The 11,895-nt window shown below is 33.0% G+C and overlaps 2 protein-coding genes across 3 annotated transcripts in view; both read right to left on the bottom strand.

Moving 5' to 3' along the window:
* Positions 1-4,950, bottom strand: part of LOC117113185 — a 15,773-nt gene extending 10,823 nt beyond the window's left edge. For both annotated transcript variants that reach the window (XM_033256471.1, XM_033256470.1), the window contains exon 1: positions 4,760-4,950. In XM_033256471.1, coding sequence (XP_033112362.1) covers positions 4,760-4,814 — 55 coding nt within the window. In that variant the 5' untranslated portion in view covers positions 4,815-4,950. The remainder of the gene's footprint in view (positions 1-4,759) is intronic.
* A 4,595-nt stretch (positions 4,951-9,545) lies between these two features.
* The window catches only part of LOC117113194, a 15,711-nt gene continuing 13,361 nt past the window's right edge, over positions 9,546-11,895 (bottom strand). Inside the window, exon 3 of the mRNA XM_033256482.1 lies at positions 9,546-9,748. Coding sequence (XP_033112373.1) covers positions 9,546-9,748 — 203 coding nt within the window. The remainder of the gene's footprint in view (positions 9,749-11,895) is intronic.

The raw sequence follows: 11,895 nt of genomic DNA, 5'->3' as shown, positions 1-11,895 counted from the left end.
ATAAATGTCATTAACAAAGGAATGATCCATTTCAGAATAGGGGTGTTGGTTAAGACATAGACATTACACACCCAGTTAATCCTACTCATATGGTAATTTCTGGTGTTCATAGCATAATTAGCGAAGTACAGTATCAGTTATTTCTTCACTGTATTAACTAGGCTAATTATTTATTAGGTTGTATATAATTTACCATAGAGCATCATCATTATTTATTTAAGTACAGTAAATACAATTTAATATTTTTTATTATTTTTATTTACTGTATTTATTTACGTAAATGTATTAGGCCTAAGTATTATAGTACATTTAATAACATTAATAATACTACCTAATGATAAAATAAGTTCACTTAGTTTTTTATTACACCTAGGCCTAATTTATTAGGTTGCATTCATTACTAAATTCACTCATCATAGAGCATACTAATTTCTGTTGTATTTTTTTTAACTAGGCTATTTATTTATTAGGTTGTATTTATCCGTATTTATTTTACTAATACTAAATTTACCATTAAGCATCATCATTTCTGTTTATTGTATTTCTTTTAAGTATCATAGTACATCAATATATACAATCTGGTTAGGTTGTATTTATTTCAGTACAGTAAATACAATCTTATAATACCTGTATTTATTTTTCACGTAAGTGTAGTAAGTATTATAGTACATTTAATAACAATAATAATACAACCTAATAATGAAAATAAGTTCACTTATTTTTTTATTGTATTAAGTAGGCCTAATTTATTGAAATGCACGCCATCTTCTCGGGATTCAATATTTCCGACATTAATTATGTCATCATCAGGAATGATGGGCCTGATATATTAGGTTTTATTACTAAATTCACTCATGGAGCATTCTAATTTCTATTGTATTTCTTTAAGTATCACAAATTTAGTTAAATATATACAACTTGGTATATTATTTAAGTAAATACAATCTAAAAATTAGGCCTATTAAGGACATAGTTTATTAAAAAGGGTTTTCCATCGGCTTGCAGCATTAGATAAGACAAAAAATATCAATTAACGTCTTCGTGGTAACGTTAATTCGAAACCCATACTACTGCTAGGCGTATACTTAGTACATGTATGTTCATGGAGGTATAGTATGTTGCTCTATTAAACACGCGATCGAATCGACGTCAATTCAACGCTCATGGGGAAACCCCGAATTGGGTCGCATGAACCACGGAGGTTTGTTGTTCGTAAATAGGTGTTAAATTAAATTATAATTACTGTTTGTTAAAACGTAATTTAAGTTAGTATGTATTTCAATCTTCAATATTACAATATCTTTATATTAAAACATCCATAGCACTTAGTACAGTGGAGTGGATCACGTGCTCACTACATAGAACAGCATGGTCTTTCTCTCTAATCAACGGTCAATGTTGTTTAGGTTAGTGCCGACGTGGAAAAATATCTTTGAATATATAATTAACAATACTGGTATTTGTTTTGACTTACTTTATTTGTGATGATTAAATATTTACAAAAAAAAACACGCATTATTATTCTATGCAAGGTTGATTACTCCTTGCTCCCATTCTCCGTAGTGGATCACGTGGTCTATGTACAGCGTGGTCTTCCTCCTCGATGTTCTTTGCGCTCGACCCGACTAAAACAGTTTGGAGGTTTGTGTTGTTATGAATTTAAATAAGAATTGCTGAATACAGAATACTACAGGCCAAACATTGTAGTAAAAAGAAACAAAATAAATGAATAAATAAATAAATAAATTCTGCTCTATAGTCACCTGGTTGGTGACCCCTCTCTCTTTGTCTGGAGTAGTACTACGTACTTTTAATTGCCAATTTCAATTTGTAAGAGTGAGGACTTTATGCTTTTTTTTTTTTTTGATTAAGTTAATAGTTTAATTCTTTGTTTATAATTTTGTTTGTTCTTTTATAAAGTTGTACAATGTGGATGCATCACCTTTGTGTGTGCCAACGATATAAAGGTAGGCCCCTACTGTAATTTCCCAATCAATACTTACTTACTTATGAAGACGTGGGTAATGTATTTGAATGTAATTAAAATTGTATTCACTTCGTGATAATTGAATATCTAGGCCTAGAAAAATATCTTTTTGATTTCGTGGTTAGTGGTTGTATTTAGCATAGTTCTATGTTGAGGCGTAGGCCTGGATAAGTTGTCAAGTGTGGAACTTCGTGGTTAAATAAAATTCGTGAGGAACGAAATCTTGAATTCCCCATCATGTGCGTTGATTTGCCGTCAATTCTATCCGTTCAATAATGAGTAGAAATTCCTTTGTTTTCACAAATATCTACTTGAACAAGCTTGTATTTTAATTTTAACAATACTATTTGATCGTCGCATTTGGCCGGACCAATAAAAAGTGCTTCCGACGCGCCTGGGCCGGCGCGAAGGTGAAGTGGGGGGGGGGGAGTGTTCGATGGTCAGGTGAGGGGCGCTAATTCGCAAAATAAGTTGATTTTAAGGAAATTTTTAACTGCTTGACCGTGATATTTTGGGGGCGACAGTGGTGGTAATTTTATGAGGGGCATGCGCCCCTCCCTCTACGAATACCACTAGATACGCCTCTGAGTAACACCAACATCCATATCAAATAAATGATTGTTCATGAAAATAGAGAATATCATATCGGAAGTGACCACAATGTTTTGTTCATAACGTTTAAACCATCTTTTAAATTTAAGGCATGATTAATCAAAAGTAAATATAAAAAAACAATCTGGGATATTAAAAGAGAACACAATTGGTATACTTTCCAAACTGAAATTGAAGGTGTCTTTGAGAATTAGAAACCAGAAAATTACAATGCTCCAACTTCTATGTGGTAATCTTGGAAAGATCCTTGGTAAAATGAGGAAAACAGTTTCAGTGATTTGGAAATCTGAGTTAAAGACGTCATTTCAGCAATAACCTTTGTAAAAACAAGTCACCCGGGATCGACACTATCACAAATGAATTTCAGAAAACCGAAATTAATGGTATATATAATTCACTGCACAGATTATTTACTTGTATCATTGAATTCTCATCAGTGCCAGATGAATGGAACACAGGCCTGATTATTCCCATCTTTAAGAAAGGAGATAGAAATTATCTTGAAAACTATGGTAGGTCTATTACCCTTACCTCATGTATTGCTAAAATATTTAATAAAATCATCTCAAGTTCAATAACATTTGTGAATGAAAAATTATCTTACGGAAATCCATCGTGGTTTCAGAAAAGATTACCGCTAAAGGTTACTTTTAATAATATTCAAAAGGATTTTTTTAGGTTACTGATTGTGTAAAACAAAGATGTGTCTTATATCCCATATAGTTTTCAATATACATGAACGACCTTCCTAAAATGATAAAAAGTAGCAGCTTGGGCATTTCACATCGGCTGTCTATTTTGGACAGACAACGTTGACCTATTGGCAAACGACAGTGCTTAACTTTGCAGAAAAATGTAGTACCAAGTTTAAACTTGAGTTAAATCAGGAAAAATCCAAAGTTCTAGTTATTGGTATAAGGATAAACAAGCAAAAAATATGGAAGTTTGGAACTTGATAATCAATGAGGCCGAAAACTATTCATATTTAGGATGTGTTATATCTACAAATTTAAACATAAACATATCGAAAATGTTATAAAGAAAGGTCATACGCTGATTGGCTATATTCAATAATTAATAACAAAAACTATTATAAAAGATTATACTATGGTGATGTTTTATGGGAATCACTTGCCATACTATATATATACTATGCATGTGCAGTATTGCTTGGTGCTGAATCTGATATCTTAAAGATCTATTGTCCCTTGCTAATGTCAAAAAATCATTAAAAAATAATAATTTTGAAATAAACTTGCTCATATTGCAATAGCATACAAATTATTAACTTGTGCATAAAAATTATTGAATTTAAAAAATGTGTACCCTGATTTTCAAACCAAAAGCATTATAATAAAAACTTAATAAAACACTTCCAGTGACTGGAAGTGTTTCTATCATTTTCGCTGTAAACTGATGGGTAGACATTTTTTTAAATACACTAATTTCTATGTTCAAGTTGATAACTTTTATTTTTTTTAATTGTATGATTGTTTTGGTATTTAGCATGGGACAATACATCTTTAAGCATAGAAAGTCTTCAGATACAGATGTCAAGAATTATATTAAGGGCACCTCGCAACACACCAAATGAACTTGGCTAGAATAGTCTAGAAAATATACAAGATTGCCATAGATTGAAATATTTTAACCGGTTTAAATGCATGTCTGTCCAAAATAGGGTGAATTTTACACAAAATTCTCGACTAGAGTTATATAAATTCATTTATACAATACTTAATTCGTGCAGTTAACGAAAGCCAGATTCATCAAGTACATATTTATCTATGCATAAACCTTAATTGCTTTAATAAAGTCAATCATAGTTAGAAGTTACACGTTTATGTATATGCATATTTATATTTACATTCTGTTTGTATCAATATTTTCATTATTCCTTGTTAATTTTGTATGTGCGATTATGTCTGTAAGTCTTGACTCCCCAATGTCAAGACTTCTAGATACGCCTCTGCAGTAAGCCTGGCGCTGCCAAATATATCAGATTTAGTAGTTTTGTGTACAAGCCTGTATATTATCTATATCAACTTGACTTACCAACTGGACGTGGATGACATAATTAATGTCGAAATATTTAATCCCAACACGACGGCGTGCATTTCAATACTTGGAATACGTATTATACTTTATTATTTGACTTACCAAGTTCTCCACAAATTAAACTGAAAGCCACATAGATGTAAGTGAAGCGTAACATGGTTAATAGAAGGCAGAGATGTTGGTTTCAGAATGGCACAATGTCAGAGAAGACGAATGTAATAGGAGAACTGGACTCGATTTTTGAGCCGATCTGTCTGACTTGAAAAGGAAGCCTATAGCTTGATGGCCGTGAAGTCACCGGTCCGATAACTTTTTGCTGTTATATGCTCAGTATTTTCAATTTCATTAGTTATTGTTGAGCGCGCTAATCGTTGTGGCAGCGAGCGTCAGTCATATCAGTTGTTTGTGCAGAGCCAATAATCATCAATCATTTGTTGTTTTTTCCCTACATATTATAAGTAGACTCTAAAATGGATTAAATAAGCCTTTGAAGTCATTGCAATGTGATATTTTTGGGGAATAGTAAGAAGCCCTGTAAATTTTGTTCTATAATTTTGTGTTTAGTACTATTAAAGCATTTGAACTAAAAACTCATTTTTATTGATATGAGTTATATATAACATTAAACTACAACTGTACATTGCATTATTGAAAATTCAATCCTCAATGTTTAGGTGCTTAATTTTAGAAATCATTGAGGTTTAAAAAAAATGTTATTAAGGAGTTGTTTTTTTTAATCATTTCTAGTGCAAGAGATATGTATATTTAATTAAAACAGTCGACTTTTATATCGTTCCAAAGACTAACTGCATCATAGAAATTATTTTTGTATCGGTTTTAAATTAATTAAGCCCTATTAGTATAAAACTTATAACTTTGTAGTTTCAGCCTTTACTTTCATCTGTAAACATGTTATTATATATAGTAACTGTAAAGTTAATGAATTTAATCAAAGGTTTACAAAATGGATATTTTTTGTCATTTTAACTTTATAATTCATTATCACCATCATCATGGTTATAGCTTGTTGATTTTCGCATGCGAGGTTTAGACCATGGGAAGTCTGTAATTATGGCTATCCTATGATGTGAGACCAGTTGGTGTAATCAGCAGCTCTTTCGAATTGAGATTGAGATATAATTTATTATCTATAAATTCATACATCCATAGGCCTACACACATGCATACACGCCATACACACATACCTGTGTGCATACACACACATTATGATACCATATAAGATGTATAGCCCTGGTACTCAATCCCCGGCCCGCCAACAATTTCAATCCGGCCCGTGGCGACATTGCTAAAAAATAAATCATTTTACCGTCCGATATTTAAATCTTAAGAGAAAAGTGTTTCTGTTAAGAGAAATACGGCCACATACTTTGGCATTCAAGAGTTGTTTTTTTTTTCTGAGCGTCTGTCTCTTATACACATCTTGTGTACCCTGATTTTTAAACCAAAAGCATTATAATAAAAACTTAATAAAACACTTCCAGTGACTGGAAGTGTTTCTATCATTTTCGCTGTAAACTGATGGGTAGACATTTTTTTAAATACACTAATTTCTATGTTCAAGTTGATAACTTTTATTTTTTTTAATTGTATGATTGTTTTGGTATTTAGCATGGGACAATACATCTTTAAGCATAGAAAGTCTTCAGATACAGATGTCAAGAATTATATTAAGGGCACCTCGCAACACACCAAATGAACTTGGCTAGAATAGTCTAGAAAATATACAAGATTGCCATAGATTGAAATATTTTAACCGGTTTAAATGCATGTCTGTCCAAAATAGGGTGAATTTTACACAAAATTCTCGACTAGAGTTATATAAATTCATTTATACAATACTTAATTCGTGCAGTTAACGAAAGCCAGATTCATCAAGTACATATTTATCTATGCATAAACCTTAATTGCTTTAATAAAGTCAATCATAGTTAGAAGTTACACGTTTATGTATATGCATATTTATATTTACATTCTGTTTGTATCAATATTTTCATTATTCCTTGTTAATTTTGTATGGGCGATTATGTCTGTAAGTCTTGACTCCCCAATGTCAAGACTTCTAGATACGCCTCTGCAGTAAGCCTGGCGCTGCCAAATATATCAGATTTAGTAGTTTTGTGTACAAGCCTGTATATTATCTATATCATTGATATATATATATATATATATATATATATATATATATATCCCGCCAGATTCGATTATCAATTATCACTAAGTAAGTCGTGGAGGCTCGGGTTCCAGTTGGCTCGGCTCAGTCGGGTAGATAAATTCAACCATAAATCAAACAACAAGAATCTCTATTAACTTTACAAAGGATAAATATAATTTATTTAAATGGGGGATTACAAATGAAGGGATTCGAAAATGGGAAAACTTAAAACTAACTTAAAAACTACTCACGTGATTTGACGACATGGTGCACACTATATATTTAGCGAATTGCGATTGTTTCTGAGTCCAAAACTAAAGTTCAGGCGAGACAAAAGGTTCTGGGGAATCCGATCCAAATCTTGAATGAAACAGGAAATGATGTAAAGAAAGTCCAATATACAGAAATTAGCACGGTGGAGGCAGCTCCGGTATCAAAAATAAAAGAGAGAGCAGCTTAGCTTAGTCGGCTAATCTGGTGGTAGCCACTGTGTGTGCGCTGAACCGTGGAGATCTCTAGGTCCCCGGTTCAATTCCCATCGCTGCCTCTCCTTGTGTTTCAGCTAGAGGGCTGAAATACAAGTTACAATAGCGAACCGTCTTTCGAATGAGACGTTTAAGCCGTTGGTCCCGTGTGCATCTATGGCCCATGTGCACGTTAAAGAACGCAGTACACTCTTCGGAAAACAGTAGGGGGTTGTCTCGCGGTGTACTGTCCAATCACCACCAGAAGGACCCCACTGGATATAAGTCTTCTTATAGACTTTCGTGGGCTATCCTTGGTGGTTACAGAACTGGTACCGTAGAGTACAAATGGTTGAAACTTCTGACGGTGACCTATCAGGTCCCGTTGGTTTCTCTTTTGTACTCTTTAGTGTATTTCTTTTGTAGTAAACTCGTTTCTCCCCTTTAGCTTTTAAAGGACGAACAATGAATATACTTGTCAGTTTTTAAATATGCTTATATTCTCCTGAAGAGTATTCAGGATGAAGGCATCAATGAATTGATTGTCCGAAGGGTGTCCGGATAATAACTGTCCATTAGTCCTGGTCACTTCTACATAAGCTTAAAGAAAGGGGAATCATCCTAATCCTAATAAGGAATGGTATGTTACATCAAGGGGAACCTTTACACCTTACCATTACCAAATAAGGCAAATAATTAGCAATTCATTTCATTATAAATTATTAATGATAAGAAATCTTCCTGTTTTTTTTTTGTTTTTTTTTTTTTTTTTGTATTTCTGCTGTTTACTTATACTGTTTGATTTTTTTTTCTTGCGTGTAGTATTGATCTTTCTTTTATAATTGAATTTTTACTTTGCCACAAATAGGCCAATTAATTTTTTTTTTAAATTAATGCTTTTGAGAATGTTACACAAATTCGTAAATCGCACAGAAATTCGATCGTTCGAAACGAGAATTTTTCTACAGCTAATAAGTACATAGTACTCTTAGCCCTCAAACATTACAACAAACTTAATATACAGTTCGGTCTTTGGAACCTAAACATGTGGGGTGATCTTGGGGCTCACGCTCTAATTAAAGCGTTAGTTTAGTTTTTTTTTCTTTTAATAAAGATACAAATCCAACATAGGCTTATTATTATCAACATCCCGCTGAATACACTTAGCCTGGACTAGTCATTAGTACACCTTAACATGCTGATTTTATGTGTTTGAGTTTCGTACTTAAATTTAAACTATACGTAATTTATTAATTAAGATACAACTGCTAATTTTTAGGCATAAACCTATTATAAATTTTATATTCTAGTAGGCCTATCTAGTTTTCTTAATTCCTAAGAAACGTAATATTTATAGATTGTTTAACTTATATTTTATCTATTATTACTATTATTATTATTATTATTATTAATAAAAAACATTTATATAGCGCCTTTACAAAAAAAAAAACATCAAAGCGCTGTACATCAAAACCCATTATTACAAAGATAAAAATAAGTATAATATTTTAAATCGATCAATAAAAATTGCAAGTACAAATTACAACATTCAATAAAAATTCCGAAGATCGAAGTGCAGTACATTAAAACCCATTTTTACAAATATAAAAGTAGACCTAAGTACAATCAAAATCAGTTAATGGAAATAGCAAATACAAATTACAAGCCCGGAATTCAATAAAATTTCCTACAAAAAGCTAGTTAACAATAAAAACATAGCAACAATAAAACACAATAATAATGTGTAATAAAATTATGAATCAGTCAAGTATAGGTAAAAACCACTAAAAATCTACTCTCTAGAAAAAAGATGTGTTTTTTAAAAGATTGCACACTGGGGGCCTGGCGGATATAAGGGGAGATTATTCCATAATTTTGGACCAATCACAGAAAAAGCACTTTCGCCAAAAACTCTTTTTGTAAAGGAATCGACAAGGCGTAGTGGATCATCAGAGGACCTAAGACCTACACGACCAAGCTGAAACTTTTTAAGAATATCTTGAATATATGTTGGACCTATTTTATGAACATTATCTAATAAATATATATCATTAAATTTACAGCCTAGGACGGTATACTTACTTTACTTCTATAACTTTACAAGACTGACATTCTGATATAATTATATTTGATAAGTCGTCAAACTCTGTAGTCTAAGTCTTATTAAAACAGAGACGAGGTGTCTAAAAATCAAAATTAATTAGAATGAAGAATTTAAAATACCGTACTATCAACTTTGTCATTTTTTCTCTTAATTACGATGATAAGTTATTTTGCCATATTGTCGTTTATTGTCATCATTTACTCCATCTTCAAGCTGACATCCAGCATCATCGATATGAAATCCCTGGCACTCTGTCTGTCGCCGACATCGCATCGCGCATCTCATGTACGAAGCATCCATAGGCCTAGTTACTCCACGATTCTCCACAGATTGGAAATAAATCGGAAGGTCTATAAAGGAATAATAAAGTTTACGGCTTTACACACGCACACATGTACGTTCCCACGCATAGTATACCGTACTACATTTTGCAACTCAATTACAAAATAGTTTGGAGGTTCAAAATGTAAGAATGTTTAATATTGATTTAATTTATATATACCTATACATACATACATAAATATATATATTCTGTAAAAAATGATAATCCAATTTAGCTTTTATGAAGCGTAGGGATATCTTCTCATACTTCCTAAGCAAACAAATTGGCAGGTCTTCCGAACTAAAATCCTTAATGATGGAACCAAACTAAGGATTTAATTGTAAACATGTTTCGGGTGTTCTCTCACCCATCATCAGTACAAACGGTACTGATGATGGGTGAGAGAGAACACCCGAAACATGTCTCTCACCCATCATCCGTACTGTTTGTACTGATGATGGGTGAGATTATAATCGCATCAAGAAAAATACCAGATGTGTATAAGAGACAGATTATATGATGCGATACCTAACCGTTTGCGGCACCAGCAGGCTCGGCTGCATGTTAATTTTCTTGTTGGAAACACTACCTACTTTGAAAACTTATTTTTTAATCTGAAAGTGCAATTCCAAGAATTTAGAGGTATCTGTGTTAAAAATCTGCTCACCTCCTCAAACCAACCACAGGTGAGTGGAAATTTCTAATGGCATGAAGAACCTGGAGTGCAATTTTTTTTCCCAAAATTCTAAAATAAAATGGGAAAGAAAACTATATTCAAATTGAAGTCTGAGAGTACCATTTCCGACCATCTAAAGGCATGCCATAGCCATACATTTTTCTTACCTCAGCCCCAACAATTTTTTCCCTGTCTCTGGAAGTTCTTTCCCTGCCCCTTCTATTTCGAATCCACCGCTATAAAATAAGATAGGTGGGGCTGACAAAGAAAAAAAATGGAAGTACACAATTTATGTAGGACCGGCCCGCCGCTGTTGGGTGTCTACAAAACGAAGACCGAAGACCCAAAAGCGAAGACCCCTATTTTTTTCTTTTATTTTGATGGTAATACGCCAGGCTGTCACAAAATCAAAATTACGATTTTTTTTTGGGCCGCTGTTTGTGAAATTTTCAAGGGTCTTCGTTTTATAGACACCCTATATGGTGTCTACAAAAACGAATACCTAAGATCCAAAAAACGAAGACCTCCAATTATTTCAAAATTTGGCATAATTTTGCATAATTTCCCATTATTCTCCTATAATCCTCATTTAGTGTTCATTTGTGGAGGATTTAAAGCAGCTTTAGTGGCACTGTCTGCAAGTAGCGCTAACACCTGTGTGAAACTCATATGCGTTATACCTGCAATTTTAAGTCGATATACTTAAACAAGATACACATCTCAAAGGTTGCAAGCCATTTGCGTCATTCCCTCCCCAAAGTAACTCTTCCCACAGTCACCCCCACCCCGTTGAAAATTTCCGATGTAAAAAATAATCAGGCTCAAATACTCAAAAATTGTAAGTAACCCTAACACCTTCGTGGAATTTATATGCTTTTTAGCATTTGTAAATCGATAACAACAAGATAGGCCTATAGGCTAATGATGATGATTTACAATGCATAAACGAGAGGAAGTGGTTATTATTCTTTTTATCGAGACTAATCGCGACGTTCACATACTACAGGGTAAGGAAAAATGATATGAAACTCCTATCAAAACCTGTACCTGAACTACCAATGAATTTCTGATGCTGCCTCATCCTATTTTAGTGGTTTCTGAATATTTTTATGTAATGAAAAATGATATGAAATTGCTATAAAAACCTATACCTGAATTGTAAATCGATATTAACAAGATATAGGCCTAATGATGATGATTTATCAAATGCATACGCGAGAAGAGTGGTAATTGTTCTTTTTATGGAAACTAATCGCGACCTTCACATACTAAAGGGTAAGGAAAAATGATATGGATCTCCTATCAAAACCTGTACCTGAACATTACGTAAAGAAAATGACTGAGCGAGATAGCATGCATCATGCATTCTGTAATCTTCTTTTGGTGGTCCATTAATCCAATCTACTCGCGATGTTCACATACTAGAATAAAAGGTAAGCGAGCGCACCCTCTACTCTCTCTCTCTCTCTCTCCCTCTCTCTCTCTCTCTCTCTCTCTAT

Source organism: Anneissia japonica, unplaced genomic scaffold (genome assembly GCF_011630105.1).
Source record: "Anneissia japonica isolate Jap-2015-1 unplaced genomic scaffold, ASM1163010v1 scaffold93_len1081246_cov171, whole genome shotgun sequence".
In the NCBI taxonomy this organism is placed as follows: Eukaryota; Metazoa; Echinodermata; class Crinoidea; order Comatulida; family Comatulidae; genus Anneissia; species Anneissia japonica.
This window is presented reverse-complemented; position numbering and strand designations above follow the sequence as displayed.